This window comes from Homarus americanus, unplaced genomic scaffold (assembly GCF_018991925.1).
Source record: "Homarus americanus isolate GMGI-L3 unplaced genomic scaffold, GMGI_Hamer_2.0 scaffold33468, whole genome shotgun sequence".
Lineage (NCBI taxonomy): Eukaryota > Metazoa > Arthropoda > Malacostraca > Decapoda > Nephropidae > Homarus > Homarus americanus.
Window position 1 is genome coordinate 4,152,646 of NW_024714177.1, and position 17,315 is coordinate 4,169,960.

The 17,315-nt window shown below is 36.7% G+C and overlaps 1 protein-coding gene across 8 annotated transcripts in view; it reads left to right on the plus strand.

Annotated features, from left to right (window-relative positions):
* LOC121877216 (2-oxoglutarate dehydrogenase, mitochondrial-like) overlaps window positions 1-17,315 on the plus strand; it is a 67,302-nt gene that overhangs the window by 11,819 nt on the left and 38,168 nt on the right. For 4 of the 8 annotated variants that reach the window (XM_042382840.1, XM_042382834.1, XM_042382874.1 and 1 more), the window contains 2 exons: window positions 2,640-2,735; window positions 6,913-7,015. In XM_042382840.1, coding sequence (XP_042238774.1) covers window positions 2,640-2,735; window positions 6,913-7,015 — 199 coding nt within the window. Of the gene's footprint in view, window positions 1-2,639; window positions 2,761-6,912; window positions 7,016-17,315 lie in introns of those variants that run through there. The other 4 variants (XM_042382865.1, XM_042382883.1, XM_042382855.1 and 1 more) reach the window with 3 other exon arrangements.

Here is a 17,315-nt window from a genome sequence, read left to right on the forward strand (position 1 = left end):
CTGGCCACTGTGCACTATACCACAATGGGATCTGCAAGGCTAGGAAAAAATTAGTGTTGGTCCACAACCAATAATTAACAACAATTGTAAGTGTGTGAAGTGGATCTTGCATGACTAACCCACATGTACTATAAGTAGGGGAGAGGATTCTAGGGTTTATGTTTGTTAGTTAATTTTTATTAAATAACATCTTTTCTTAATAATACCTTTCATACATCAGTAGTTTGTACATTTTCCTAGTACACATCAGAGAAGGTTGACATAACATATTTTGTTTTGTTGCAAAATTATTTTCATTAATTATTTATGTAATGCAGGAATACTTTGGGTGAAGGTTCTGTTTAAACATGCTCAGATCTAAACCTATTTATATTATACTAGATACAGTACATATTTTAAAGAGGATAGGTTAGTGGCAATACTGTAGTGTGTATAATGAGATCTCTGGAATTATTAAGTGGGTTTGGCTATCTTAAGATACAGGTATCCCTCGCTACATGAACATTCACTCTGCGAATATTTTCGGTTTTACAAATATTAAATTACAACTCTTCTTCACTATACAAAAGGTATGGTCCCTTAAGGTAATGTACCATATTAATATTTAATTAATAAATCAATGTGCTAGATGCTATATTACAGTAATTAGATATTAAATTACAGTGGCTAGGTACTAAGTTTCAGCAGTTCTTGTTTTTTATTTATTTATTTTTTTAACCTACTGGTATTTCATTTTTTCTAGGTACAGCATGCTCTTGAAATTTGCGGGAGGTTAGGTTCTCAAAATGGCCGTGAATAACATTAGCTGACCAGGGGTTGGGGGATACATTTTTACGTGTACAGAGAAATGTATTTTCCCTTAATGTGTTTGCCCTTAGGACAATTATTTCTTTTACCTGTATTGTATATATGAGTATGTAGACACACACAAATAATCAGAAAAAAACGTTAAAAATGTTGAGTCTACCCTCAAGTCTCCTCCATGCTCTATTAATAACAAAGCACTGAATGGAGTTGAGGGTGGACTCAATGTTTTTTTATAAAAAAAATTCTGATTATTTGTGAGAGGATTTTCCTATTATTATTTTTTGTATGTGTTTTGTGTGTGTGTGTCTACACACACTCATATACAATACAGGTAAAGGAAATTACTGTCTCTAGAATGAATAGCTCCCTGTCCTGGCCACAAAAATGCCAGCAACTTTAAAACTACCCTTAGACATTTTTGGGTACATCCAGGGTGTCATCCGTGAATAATAGAGGACCGCGAAATACATTCCGCGAATTATCAAGGCGTACTGTGCAGTATAATATTGAGGTTTTCTTGTTATTGGGGAATCTAATCCTGTTTTTTCCCCTTATGTTATTTTATTTGATATATGACTATTCACTTAATGAATGGTTTACAAGAAACATAACCCATTCATATAGTGAGGGATACCAGTGCAGTATTAGTAAAAATGAAAACAATGGCACTGAAGAACTTTTGAAGTACAGGTACATTTTCTGTGGAAGTGGCTAATGAAATGATAGGGTAGAGAGTGAAGAGATCATTAAGACAATCTTATACGTAAATAATACAGTAAAATGATTCAATGTGCATGTATAAAAATGTGTTGATTGAAAGGGTGGCTCGGGATTATTACGGCAAAATAGATTTTGTGAGAGAGAGCATGTGAATGAGCTATAAATATGTAGTACTGCAGTATACCTCCCCCCCCAAAAAAAAAATCCCAGAAAAATGACTAAAGTTGCAACACTAGTCCTGGATTGTGTGTCAAGTTAGAAGAATGGGAGAAAATCCTTGCTGATGGACTCATTGAACAAAAATGTGTGAAGTATAAAAGTTTGAAAGTTTTTATTTTTTCCAGTTAAATGTTCATTCATGAATTTTTTATGGAGCTCATTTATTCATTTTGTATTTTTGTTATATTGTTTATGAGTCAATGTGGACCTCTAGCACACTAGTCAATGAGGATGTATGGCTGACACTGGGGTATTTAATTTTATATACTACAGTGTAACATGTTTTTGGTAAATCCTCAAATTTATAGATATACTGTACAGTAAATATTTATTTCTCATAATTGAATCATAGCTTGTTATCTGTTTATTGAAATGCTTTTTGTTTTTATAGTATTAAGAATGCAAGTAATAAGATAGACCAATATGACCAGTTATATCTTCTCTGCATTATAAAAGGAAGGCCAATATGACCAGTTATATCTTCTCTGCATTATAAAAGGAAGGCCAATATGACCAGTTATATCTTCTCTGCATTATAAAAGGAAGTGGGATAACCAACAGGTTACATGTAAATCATTTGATATCAAGGGACTTACATATACTGTACATGTAATCTTTAAGTGCATGTGATTTACTTAAGATTTGTTGGATAAACTCACTTTTTTTGTAGTTTTAACAGTAGCGATGGTTTTTAGAAGACTATCAATTGGAGTTGGTTATATCATGCTGCTTCGCAGATAATGGTAAACAGGGTGAATTTAGTACTTATGAATGTAGATGATCTACACATCTGATTTGTAGCAGAAATCTAGTGTGTAATGAATAGCTGGGTTGTGTTTATTCACAGTACAGGAACTAACATGTGGCATGTTTGTGTACACATAAAATAACAGGCTCGTGGCCATTTGATTGCTGCGTTGGACCCTCTGGGCATTGACCGCGAAGCGCTCTCAGAACGACCACCATCGACGATGCCCAGCAGAATTGTAGTGCGCAACTATTTTGATTCAATTGGTATGATTTTTGGAAGAGTAAATGCTAAGTTCCTTAATCCTCAAGGGTGCAAGGAAGGTACATTTTATTGCAAGGAAACTGGACTTGGCTGGACAGTTTGTTCCCCTTCTCCATCTAATCTCTGGCTACTCTTTAACCACTTTTCCTTTTCTACAATTTTACTCAAATAGCAAATTAACAAATTGATGAGTTTCTGCTTATTTCCGTTGAATGTATTCTCCCGCAAGTGGATATGGCTTAAACGTAGAAATATGCACATACTACAGTACTGTAAACTGTATTCACTGTGTGTATTTATTTATGTAGTGTACAGTATACATTTTTATGTGAAATAATTGTTGATAACCCAACAATTTTGATTCTACAGAGAAATGGTGAAATTTAACTTGCATTTAAGCTCATTGCAGTTAAAAAAAAACTTTAAAGGATATTTCTTATATAACGAATCATGTACAGTAACTTATTTTATTTTTCCATTGGTATAGTGAAACCTCTATTTAACAGCCTGTAAGAAGAGTAAAGTCTGTTATATTGAGGGTCGGTTAGATGTGAAACCTCCATCTAACGAGCTATACATAGGTGAAAGTCCGTTAGACATGAAATCCCCTTCTAGCAGAGTATATGGAAAGAGAAGTTCATTTTATGGAGGTTCTATTGTATATTCAGTTGATAACCTTCAACTGTGACATTTAACCATCATAGATACAAGAACTTTATCCTTAAGGTTTACAGTTTGTGCTGGGAGAGTGGAGGGGTTGGTTGATAACTCTATTCACCAGTGATGTATAGGTCATGGTGGAGGAGGTAAATATTAGTTTCAGGGTTTTTGTTTTGAACCAGTTGCTGGCCAGGTTTACCTTTGTAACTGACACTCTTGGCCACTCTAATTTTGTGGTTGTTTATAGAGAAATTGCCAACACCGCTTTCAGTAACTTGTATTTATATCATTACAGTACTTAGGTATGCTTTAGTTTATCCTCTTAGTGATGTACTGTATATTACATAATCCATGTACTCATGATCCCATACCTCTTACAAATATCCGTTAGCCTTCTTCCTAAACCCTTAACACAAACCCTGACCTTAATTAGACAATATATGTTAAGCTTTCCAAGATAGACAAGGATGAAGAATAAAGGCTCTCAAGTTGAAATATTTATATTTGTATCTGAAGGAAGAGGATTTAATTGGAACATATAAGGAAATATTAGAAAGACTCGTGGGTAAAACTTTACTGATATTGTATGGACATGAAGATGATTTATGGTGTGGAAGACATATAAGGAAGAGAAAACGACTGTAAATGATGTTAGTGTAGTTTTCCTGGGGAGTGACAGGTGACAATATGAAAACAGTGATTTCAGTATATTTTTCAGCTGTCAATTTTACTCCCAGGTCAAATGTGTTTCACTCCTATTTGGCCCCCAGTTTAATCTAACCATTAGTTATGGACCCAGTCTTAATGTTTAGGTTAGGTTGGGATATGGTGAGACTGGGGCCCATTTGACCAGTTATTCATAAAAAATTATAAAGATGCTGTGTCAGATTACCTCGTATGCTGAGATTTGGAATTACTGCGTCTCGATCATATGGTATGTGATTAAGTTGATCTCTTTCTAGAACTTTATGGGAGGTGTCAGCACTAATAGTAAACATTTTTAGAACTAATTCAAAGCATAGAGCATTATTAGAAATAATTCATAGCATAGAACATTATTTAAACTTAAAAAAACATAGAACATTATTTAAAATCGTGAATAACAAAGAACATTATTAATTTTAAACTGTATTTAATAACATAGAACATTATTTACACCATCAATAATAACATGCAATATTATTGGAGCTGTAACTAAAAACATTAAATTATTTAGACTGCTATTAGTAACATGAAACATGATTTAGCCCTTTCCTTCCAGTAGGGCACTTACCCTCCCCTAACTGTTTTAGCTCTGAGACAAAACACACACACACACACAGAAGGCAAAACAACCTTTAGAAAATAAAACACCCAAGCAACTATGGAAATGGGAGGAAAATAAAATTGGCTTACTTCAATGCCTGTGTAGGGCTGTGAACCATCTATTGCTCTATTTCGCAATTTGTACACACAGTTGGTCCATAGGGAAAGGGTTTAATTGTTATCAATATCATGGAAGATTATTTAAACTTAGCAGTAACAGGGAACATCATTTATTGTAAAAAAAAATAAGGAATAATGTTGAAACTGTCAACATCGTCACAATACAGAAATTGAGTGTTGTATTTACGAGGTTAACATGTTTGCTGTGGTAAAAGTAATCTGGAATATAAAGATTATTAGTTCTTGTTACAAAACATTGAATATTGTGTGAAACAGGTAATGGCTGCATTGCTTGGTTGTCAGTCAAATGGTACCCAGTCCTTTTGGCCCCAGTTATGCTCAATCATTAGGATTGAAGCCCATAAAACTGGGTTCCAATCAGAATGGTCAAGCTAGTTTGGAACCAGTAATGATGAGTCTGTTTGATCAGTTGCACTTCACTTACATGATGAGCAAAACTGAGAAATAACTTTCTTCAGGAATTATTGTTACCATTGTGCCTTTTTTAACAAGTGAAATATTGGGTGAAGATCTTTCTGTCTGTTTGCTCCGAGTCTACAAAGAGTTGTACATATTATCAGTTAATTGAGGATTAATGTTCACTGGAATGCTTTGAGGTTCAGTGTCTGAAGCATGTAAGGGCACTACTGTATTGTTGATGACTACGAGTATACCTACTAAAAACTGGCACTGTAAACTGCTAGTATGGTAGATCAGAATGTGCGCAAGGTATATTTTCAGATGTTGACATTTGGGAAAAAATAGTGGTAAAGGTAATTTGATTCGTGTGATGAAGTCGGCATGCCATCATTCTTAATATCTGATACAATTAATAGCCGTGCATAGTACCAAGATCTTGTTATTTGAGTCACTGTTAAAGGGCATGGACTAAGAACAATCACCAGCTTTGTATTTAGCTTACAGAAATATTTTTTAAATGTGAATTTATATACAGTATACCGAATATGGTATCTACATGCTATGTGATACCATTAAGACCTCACACTTTTTACACTTTAAAATTTGTCTTGCCTATGCAAATTTTATTTCAGTCTTAATATGCTTGCTTACAAGGCTATTCTTTAGAGGAGAATGTTGCTTATGTTGCTTAGCAGTAGAATCCCTTCTGACATATCATTTACCTCATTGACTTTGGTGTTGGTTTAACTTTCTTTTGCTATCCATTCTCATTTTATCAGCTAAGTAGGCATTCATTAGATGTTGGTGTTCTATCATTACCATCTCAATAATGGACTGCCTTTTGAAAATACGTAATTACATTTGTACATACTGTATACTTGTAGATAAAGAAAATTCTCTTAATATGTTGTATACTGTACATTGCCTACTGTCTACTCTACTCATATTGATGTAATGTACCTGAGACTGTCACTCTGGATGATGTGCCGCCTTTGATACTTTCTTTTATCGTATATACAGTGGGGTATGCTATAATGAATCTAATTGGTTCTAGAACCTTGTTCGTTATAGCATTCATTTGTTATAGGATTAATCCATTCCAGGCCCCCAAATACAACCACTTAACACTGAAAAATATAATATACAATTGTAAAAATTGTAAAAAAGTGCATAAATATGCATCTAAACCCCTGAAATAAAGAATATCATTAATACTTGTAATAAAAAACAATAAATTAGTAAAAAAAAAAAAAAAATTTATAAAATAATTTTCGTTGTAGGAGTTTCGTTCGTTATAGCATTCTCAATTTTATAGGTAAAACCGTTTGTTATAGGAATATTCGTAGTAGGATCCGTTCGTTATAGCATATCCCATTGTAGATATAATTACTGTACCAGGTATGTTTTTATTTTAATTTTATATTTTTTTATCTATAACATCTGAACAGTAAATCCCTGTTTACACTGCTTGACTTTACTTGTCATTACAACATGGTGTGAGTGTGGAGACTACTATATATACCACTGTATAGTGAGTTGCAGCCTCATTAAAACCAAGCTGGTTGTTAGTTTTGTAAGTTGTAACCTGCCCCATCCATACATGGCCATTCTTGGGTGGTGTGAGGATGACCGGCTGATCTCCTCAACAGATTCGTGGTCACAGCATTGCTAAGATTGATCCTCTTGGTATCAACACTGTGGATTCCAGCGAGAGCAGGGAACTTGTCGTCCGCAATTATATGAATCGTTTCAGTAAGTTTGCTCAGTGATTAAGGAATGCTCGATCCAGCTTGGACTTTGCTAGGTAATGGTATTCTTGGATGTGATTCAGTTGGATGTGTTCCAATATCTCTGCTGCCATGTTAATAATTTTGCCATTGTTTATTTTTATTGTATTGCTTTGCTAAACTGTGTACGTTTATTGCAATGTCATATACAGTATTGTATGCATTTTGATAATGATCTTGTATAGTATTAACTATTTCACATTTTCTGCTTAATGCCATAGAGATTCCTAATTTAATTTACACAAATCTATAAATTTTTGAAAACAAGTACAGTACATGTATTGTAATTTGAAATTCTTGTTGTGAGCTTGTCTGATATTACCTCTGCTGAGTCTCATTTTTGAATATTGTTCCATTGTAGGTGTAGATATACAATAATTCTTTTACTTCATTTTGGTGTAAATGTTTGCCTAAAGATTACCCAGATATTACTGCCATTTTATGAAGTGTGCATTATGATAGGTATTTGCATATAATTTGTGCAGCTTGACAAAGATTGGCACACTTATAAACAGTTTATTCTAAACTAGTATTTTACTAAGAAAGATTCCATGAAAAAAGCTATAAAAGGAATTATATTACGTACTCTTTTATGTAAACAACAGAAAAGCTATATACAGTATTCTTGAAAGATTGGTGTCTCATCTATTACTGTACTTTGGATGAATCACGTGGTTTTGAATTACAGTTCATTGGATGGACAAATTTACTGTTATGTTTGAATTTAATAAATTTCACATAAGACCCATCAATAATTGTAAAACATTTATAGTCTAGTCATTAGGATGATTATTGTGGTCACACTATTGGCAGTAGGCAGGTAGTCTTCGATTACCTCAGGGAGTTGCAACCTTGCTAACTGTTTCCACCCATTTGGTTGGTGCAAGGATGGGCATCCAGCCATAAAACTTTGCTTACAGCAGCTGGGTCACCAAAACTGTACCATCCCCTGGTCTCTGCTGCATTTTGTGGGTTTGTGGTGTTGAATGGGGGATATCCGGTTTTGGTTTTACGCAACAGCTGCTGCCAGGTAATCGCGGCTAACCCATGCAAGTGTGGAAAATGTCTGTAAAGCGATGATAATGCTGATGACATTTGGCAGTAAACACTCTTGTTGTGTGTTGTAAGTACAAAGGCAAAAAAAAAAAGTGTATTTGTTATAATCTTATAAAAACTGCTTGATATCACTTCCATCTGATAGGTGGTTTTAGTCTTTATTAAATTTCTTTGTTATATTGGTAAAGTAGTACTTAAAGAATGCCGTCCAGCCTGATGTATTAATTTAAAAGTGCTAACTTATGGAAGGCTGCATTTTAAAAGTTTATGAAGTACAGTGAACCCTCACTTTACGCGGCTAATTCAACCCACGGCGGCCCGCGTAAAGTGAACAACATAACATATGGGATTAATTGAAATAGAGACCGGGCCGACCCTCTAACTCCACTTTTTCCCGACACAATACGTACGTTTTACTAAAAATAACATCTTAACTTTATGATGGTATTCACCCACACATAATATAGAAGGGTTAACACTTACGTTAGTAGAAGAGATGGGTCGGCGTACGGGAATGGTGGCTGGTTCCGAGGCAGACAGCAGGCTACTGGCCCTCAGGTGAGTCACCATCACTGTTATCCACACTTGTCAGGGCCTCCCTGACAAATCCCTCAAAGTCATCATCACTGTCTCTACCTCTGTCACTATCACTGGCTTGGGCTGGCTGTGGTGGGTTGCGGGCGAAGAACTCTGTTATGCTTTGCTGACGGCTGGTGTTTATGTTGTCGTGATAAACCTTGATGTAGGGCTCCATAGTCTGCAACAGCTGGGTAGTGAAGATTTCATACCTGTTTGCGTCAGGGTCGTTGGAAAGGAGGCGCTTGGCTTTCTCGATACACTTGATGGCACCCCTAACATTACTATGGGATAAGCGGCGCTCTTCTTGGGATGATGCACCACCTGCCTCTTCACTGACGTCATCATCATCTACCATCTCGTCGGTAGTCACATCAGGATCCCTTATCACCTCCAGGATGTCGTCGTTGGTGGTCTCGGAGAAGCCTGCAGCTGTAACGCTCTGTGCAGCTTCTCTGGCAAGGTCCACTGCTACTGCAACAGTCTGAACCTCACCAGTCACAGATTGACTCTGCCTAGCGGCCGGAATGCCTTGCAACACATGTCTCCATGCGTGATGAACAGTGGCTACAGACAGCTGATCCCATGCCTCCACCAAGAAGTCCACAGCTTTCTTGACGTTGAATATTCTCCAGAATTGTTTTAAAAGTACTTCTTGCTCTGCCAACTGTTGATCCTCATCGTCTTCGCTCTTGCTACCGGTGTTGGTGTCACTCAGGTTACGCAACTCTTCCCTGGTGTTGGTGTAGTCGTTCAGGAGCTTGAATTTTTTAGTAGAGAATGCAGCTTTTACATTACAGATTAACTCTTGGTCCATGGGCTGTAATATAGACGTAGTGTTGGGAGGAAGGAAGACCACTTTTACTTTGGGGTGACGATCTAACAGTAGGGGCGAGTGTCCTGGTGCGTTGTCCAACAGCAACAAAATCTTGAATGGCACATTCTGTTGCTCACAGAATTTCTTCACATCGGGAACGAAACAGTCATCAAACCAGGAGAGGGATAGTGTAGAGAACATCCACGCCTTACGTGCGGTCATCCAGTGGACATTTAGCTTGGTCATGTCCATGCTCTTGTAGGCTTGCGTGCTGTGTGGATCACCGATAACTTGAGCTTACAGGTACCGGAGGCATTGGTGATAAACAGGACGGTGATGCGCTCCTGCAACTTCCGGCCCCGAATCTTGCTGGCATTCTTCACAACGAAGGTCTTGGAAGGTAGCTTTTCCAAAAAAGACCAGATTCGTCCATGTTAAACACCTGGTCGTCGGTGTACTGTCCTTCCTCCATAATCTCACGTAAAATCGGAGGAAATTCCCTAGCCGCAACACGGTCAGCACTAGCTTCTTCACCACCAATGTTGATATTGGTGATCTTGTTCCTCTTCTTAAACCTCTGTAACCACCCAGAGGAAGCATTAAAGGGTTTGGGCTCTGTAATTCCCATCTTTCGTGACACTGCAGCATACAGTTCACGTGCGTACTCCTTAACTGAGCGCGCGTCCACCGCCATTTTCCGTCGCGCCTGACGCACCAACTAGCTCACAAGTAATTTTTCCGTCTTGAGAAGCACCTGGTTGTAGAAATACTTGATCATAGAAGCACCTGTAGACTTTATGATGTTCATGTGCTCCTTTATCTTGGCTGCATCCTTCTTAATTGTCCTGATCGTAGACTCGTTAACACCATGCTGGCGTGCGAGATCAACCTGTCTTGTTCCTTTCTCCAACTCTTGTATGATCTTATACTTAATTTCGTAGCTTAAGGAACGTCGTGTCTTCTTTGGCTTAGGGTGGCTGGGTCCAGGTTAAGGAAAGGTTTCTCTCTGGGGGCGGTGGTCCGGCGGAAGCCACTTTACAGAACAATGGATGCACGTTTACACGGTGTGGCCTGGAGGGATGAAACTGCCGCGGCTAAGTCAAGCGTCGTCTTTCCTCCCTCCCTCCCGCGGGTGGACACATCATATTACTTTAAACCAATCACAGCTAGCAGCGGAGGGAGGTAAGGATGCATGGTCCAATTACAGTCCGATATGTCATATGACGTCACTGATAACGCAACAAAGACACACACTGCGCAACCTACTCGCGCCGCTTACACAACATGGCGGAGGGCGGGAGAGATGGCGGGAGGTTTGGATCCAAAAATGGCGCGGCTCGCCAGCCGCTCTCCGCGTAAAGGGGTACACGCACTGCGGAATGTGAGCATTCCGGTTTCGGCAGGGTACCGCGTAAACGTGGAAACGCGGAATGTGGGACCGCGTAAAGCGAGGGTTGACTGTACAGTTTTATATTTAGAATTTTTTTTTTTTTTTTTTGTATCTCCCGAGTGAAGAATAAATTGGTTTACTCGGATACCTACCGTAGTGTGGTACAGGGAAGCCTCGTTTTGCAACGGTTCAAATAATGGCGATTTTTATTTAAAACTGATTAATTTAGGACCTAATTTAAGTTACACCAAAAATTTATTCAGATTTACAATGAAAACCATGCAACAGATAGCTAAAATAAAAACTAATTTTATATATAAATAATAAATAAATAATATAAAAATATATAACATTTAATTTTTAAAATTTTCCACAAATGCGCATGGAGCTTGGTGGACTTTTGACCTGACGCCGCCGAAACACTCAGTACAGTATGTTTGTACATTTGTTCATACATATGTTGGCCCACCGTCAACATCAACACTAGTCGTCGTCTCCTGTATAATACTCCCCAAATAATGTTAATTTCTAAGGATATTATTTTTTAAAGGGACTAAAATTTAATTATTTTTAATACTGATACATCCTGTACTGTGATGCTTCACATTACAGTGGATTATTAAAAAATAAAAATAAAGAATACGATATTGAACTGTGAGGAATAAGATAAAATAATATATACTGTACAGTTACCAGTAAATGTGAGGAATAAATAAAAATAATACTAGTAAATAAAATATAAGAAAAAATTTGCATTGCCATTTGGCTATTGTTTCATTGCACACGGGAGGCAGCGAGCAGCTGAGATCTCTTGTGCCGCTCCGCCTCACCTGTTTTGTTTGCAAACACTGGTGAAAATTACATAGGTACCTGTATATCTACCTGAAATTACGATTTGAAAAATAACCATAACATAGCTCACAGCTCAGCCTAGTAGGGAAAGGGGTGTGGCTACAGTGATGAGTCTAACTTGGCAACTTGCCACCAACAATGTAAACAGATGCAATTAAAGCAAAGTTTTTATTTTCCATTAATTTTACTATTTTGAAGGGGAAAAGAGGTAAATAAAACATGCTAGGGAATGCATCTCATTATTATTGTACAGAATTGTTGCAATAGTAATTGTTGATCCACGGTGCGATAATTCACCATTTTTGGCAATATTGGCGGACACGTGTCCATTGTAACTCGAGGCTTTCCTGTATTTTAAATTTTGCCATAGGAGTAGAGTACTTCTTATTAAGTATCAGAGTACATTACCTTTATAGATACTGTCCAGTATAATGGAAAAAGGTTTATCATAGCCTAGACATTTTTTGGAGCAATGTAGTTACGTAACACAGCAAAGGGTTAAATTAACAGTAACTTGAAAATTAAACATCTCTAACTCGTAACATAACGTAAGACCTTTGTTCTTTCTTTACATCTTTACTCATAGATTTTACCCAACATGTGTTATCATTAGTTCCTCATTGACTACCATGGCCACTTCCATTTGGTATCCATGCTTTCAATTCATCAGTGCTGTATGTAACTAAGCCCAGCATTTGTTTTGAAGCAATATGTCTCTCACTGGTGTTTTGTTTCATCCACTCATGTAAATCCTCACTGTACTTAGCATTCTTATTTTGCTCTTTGACCATCCCCCATCATTTCCAGCAGTCATCAGAAGGGTAACCATTTGGGGTGATATTACAGTACAGTTGTACCCCACTTAACGCGGTCAATAGAACCCAGAGGGTCCCGCGTTAAGTGAAATCTGCGTTAAGTGAACAACAGAACATATGGGATTAATTCCAATAGAAACCAGCCCGACCCCCAAACTCCACTTTTTGAAGACACATAACTATGTTGTAGTAAAAATAACATCTTAATTTTATGATGGTACATGCACACAATTAATACTTAAGAGAAATAGAGAAATACAGTCGCCAAGTTAATGTCCATTCAAATAATGGACTCAACTCCCTCCCCTCTTCTCACACTACACTGCTGGCTCTTCCCTCTCTGAGAAATTTTTGGGGGAAAACCACTAAATTTTAATAAATAATACCTCAAACTAAAGTTAGGATAATACAATTGAAATTGCTGGATTCCTTGTAAGACCAGGAATATTTTGAATATAAATGTCATATATTTTGCACAAAAGATAACATATTTACTAGAGAAAACATTTTATCTAAAATTTGTATGTCTAATGCAAAATATATGATGTTTATATTCAAAATGATCACCAAATTATAAGAATTCCAGCAATGTAAATTATATTCTGGCTGGGTAATTTGTATGAATTTTATGAGCTAAAACAGGCAGTCAGGCAGGGTGGTGGGTGGGGCAAATCTAAAAATAGCGTCTCGAGCCGGACACTCACCGCGTATATGTGGAAAAAATCCGTGTTAAGTGAAAGTTCAGCTCTGGCGAGGCACCGCGTATATGAAAAAACGCGTTAAGTGAAACCGCGTTAGGCGGGGTAATACTGTACTCTTATATACTGTACCAGACTCATATAAGTTTTCACCCTTAAACTGTTTACATAGATTTAACCTTATATTTGTCTGACTTGCACAAGCTTTAATCTTATAATTCTCAGCCTTGCCCTAGTTCTACTCTTATAGTTGTCAGGCTTGTATTAATTTTAGTTTCATATATACTGTATTGTACAAGACTTGAAATAATTTTGGCCTAATATTTATTTACCCAGCCATACCTTAGTTTTAGCCTTAAAACACTCCTCAAGACCTTCACTAATCCTGTTTTATTCTTAACTAATCCTGCTTTATTCTTTCTCTCATACTGGTGTTACTTACCTGGAATGATTTTGCATAAACCTTTCTGATATTTGAGTGCTCCTCTGTCTTTGTCATTTTTATTGTACTTTATAGTTAGTCAGTGCTGTACAGTACATGACTGTACCATTGAGAAATAAATGGGATTCATGGCTATTGGCATATTTTCCAAGTAATTGCTTTTAGTAGTGGATGGAAAGTGTCAGTGTGTGGCCTTTTTTTCTGTTAACTGTGGATACAATAACACGATAATCTTCAGTAATTTTGACATGCTTTGTGATTTGTGCCACTAAGAGTATGTACTGTACTGTACTGTACTGTATCTTGTACTAATAGGGAATAATGATACTGTATTCTGTTTCATGTAGCAGAACCTGGTTTTTAAATGTTAGTTTAATGCTTGGACTTTTGGAGGTTCATATGTTAAAATACTTCCTAATAGAATTTGTTAATTTTTAGTCTTTCTTCACTAACTGCTGAATAACTAAATGACCAGAAACAAGTGAAAATGTACTCGTCTTCCCTTTCATTCGTTTTGTTGTAAAATATATACTGTACTTTCTTGTGCTTACCTCCTTTCTACAATGTCCCAAATCTGATTTACCCAAGTTGTCTTTCACAAACATCCTTTCCCATAAGCCACATTATATCATGCTCTTGCTGCTTCACGCTTACTGCTGCCGCCTCGATATCTGTACCCCTCATCTCTTGAGCATCCTAAGCCCCCTATCCTTTCATCTCCTTGGTGCTTCCCTCTCCCTCATACCATCTACCTCGGAATTATACAATCTTTACCATTCATTCACTTTCATTTTCTTAATATAGCTCTACCACTTAAGCATGCCCTGGTCTCACTGCCTGACACTTCTCTCTTTTTTTCTATTTTTTTCTTTTCTACATCTATTTAACCCACTTACTGGTGTCAAGCATGTCATTTCTGTCACTTCTGATAGGCTCTTTCCTTTTGTATCCAGAAACCGTGTTCCATACTCATATATACTGTACAGTAATAATGTTTGCTAAATAATTTCACCATACAGGATATTATATTTTTTTTGTCCTTTGACACATGTTCTCTCTCCATACATTTAAAAATCCACCTCTTAATTTCTTTCCATTTACTCTTCTATGGTTCATCACTCCACCTCCTCCATTTTATCTCCATAACAGCTAGCATTTATTTATTTGTTTTCCATCTTAACTTAAATTTATCACTAGATTTTTTTTTACATTCACCGTCAAGTGTTTCATAGTATACTGTATATACACTTCAAAGTTAGTTCATTCACTGACATACTGAATGTAACTTTTCTTTTAAATTGCCTTGGAGCAAACAACAACTGACTCACCTCCTGCGTCATAATTCACCAAATTTGTGCCACTCTGTCACTCCTACTGTCAACTCTCACAGCTCCGTGAAAATGTTAAACAACTATGATGACATGACATATCCTTGATGCAGCCCAACTTTTATTAAGAATCCATTTCTCTTTTCAAGACAAAGTTTAACACACTCGTTACTTTACTCTTCCTCTGCAAAACTTGGATAATATTTAACAGTTGCCTAGTTATCCCTTACATATTCAAGTCTCCCACATTACTTGTCTGTATATGGAAATGTATGTGATGTTTAAATGGCTCATTTCAGTGGCAGCAAAAATTTGGTGGCTAAAATGATACATTATTGGAATTGCATGAAGACTATTGTATCTTGGTGCAGGCTCTTCTATCTTAAAACTGAAAGAAAACATATGAATCTTGTATAATCCAGATGCAGGTTTGACACATTCATTCAAAACTCAAATATTTTTTTTACATGGTGTACAGTACTCGATACTGATATACTGTACTACAGGATATTTTTTGTTTTTTTATTGGTAAACCCACAAAAACTTTAAATTGTACAAACATCATCATTACAAGCAAAATGATATTTAGGGTTATTTTTATATGGCCATTACCCTGTACAAGGAAGAATAAATTGACTTATCCAGTGTAAGGTTCATTGACAGCTTCGAAAATGGTGTTTGTCCTGCAGTGCAGATGTGGGTATACAGTACTTATAACAAAGAGTAAATAAAAGCCCTGTAGATCACCGGAGTGGATGTTGTCCAGCTTGTGATATAAGCTGACAATTTGGACACTAATATTTTTATGCTTTTCTGATAAACATCCTTAGCCAAACCTTGTCACTGGTCCCAGGGGTATATTGAGGATAATTGTGTATCTTGACCATTGTAGGCAGTGAATTGTATTACTTTTCTCATATTGACATTATAGTCAACTCGGTGTTTGTTGAATCAATGAAAATGAGTTACTCTGTACAAGGACTTGACATGTAGTTGCATCACTCCTGCCGACTAATATAAATCTCTTGCATGCTCTTAAGTTGTTAACCTTTTAGAGAACCTTGGAATTAACTTCTTAACAATTTTGTATCTTGATTAACAATTTACTAATTATCCATAAACTACCACATAGCATATTGATGCTGTTGCTAGAATATGGAATTGGCTGTGAAGATTGTGATGGTTCTTAGGGTAAAGCCTATAAAGAGCAGTAAGTTTTTGTTTGGGTCTTAGTGGAATAATGGAGCTCTTCACCTGTGTGTAGAGTACAGGTTGAGACATGAGCTACTCTACTGTAAGGCTGGAGGAAGATGTTTAAAAAGAGTTGTATATACACGACAGTAAACCCTTACTTTATCTGATTCTTTTTCTGTAAATTCAGCTTAACATATCATATACTTTAAGGCCAAATTTTTCAGACCTTACCTTCACCGTGGCTGGGAGGGAGGGAAGTTAAGTGCCCTTTCGTAATTTTGTTCGGAGTAAAGGAGGTGCCGGACCACCAGTTCCCGGAAAATCGGTGGTGTACCTGTACTAAAAATAAATATAGATTAAAAAATAAAAAGGTCATGCTATAGCACTTCGTTTTTTTTTTTGTCAAAATTTTATCTACAGAATTTCACATAGTACAGGTAGTCCCTGACTTACGACCGACTCGACTTACGTCCACCCGCACTTATGACCGCCTCAGTCATACCAAAATGTGGTCAAATTATGTATTTTTGAGTCCCAAAGTCAGTACACAGTCAAAATTTTCATCTGTAATTCACTTTAAAATGGCTGGCAAGCTTAAAAGTGAGTGTATTGTGGTGCTGAGAAGAAAAAGAGACCCAAATTTTCGATTTTCTATGTGTTATTTAAGCATTTCCGACTTATGACCATTTCGACTTACGACCTGGATGTCGGTCCCTAACCCCGTCGTAAGTCGGGGAGTACCTGTATTTAGTTAAGAGGACACCTGGTTCATTAAGTTAAAAGTCCAGGTCACAGGAAGATTAAAATTCAAATTCTTGTTTAAAGCCTAATTCCTGTATTGGTACAGTTGTTACGAAAATTTCTTGAAATTGTATTATCACAAGGTGAAATGTGGAGCATGAGATAAGTGTGACACAAACGTTAAGGTCAAAATTGTATTGATAAAGATACGTACAGTAGTTTGATGAAACTTTACATGACTGTGTACCGTCACTAGACAGTATGTAGAATACAAAAATTTAAAGGTTACAGTCACTGCTATAGTTCAAGGCTCAGAACTTTATATCCAAACAAGGAATTTCATGAAATTCCATATG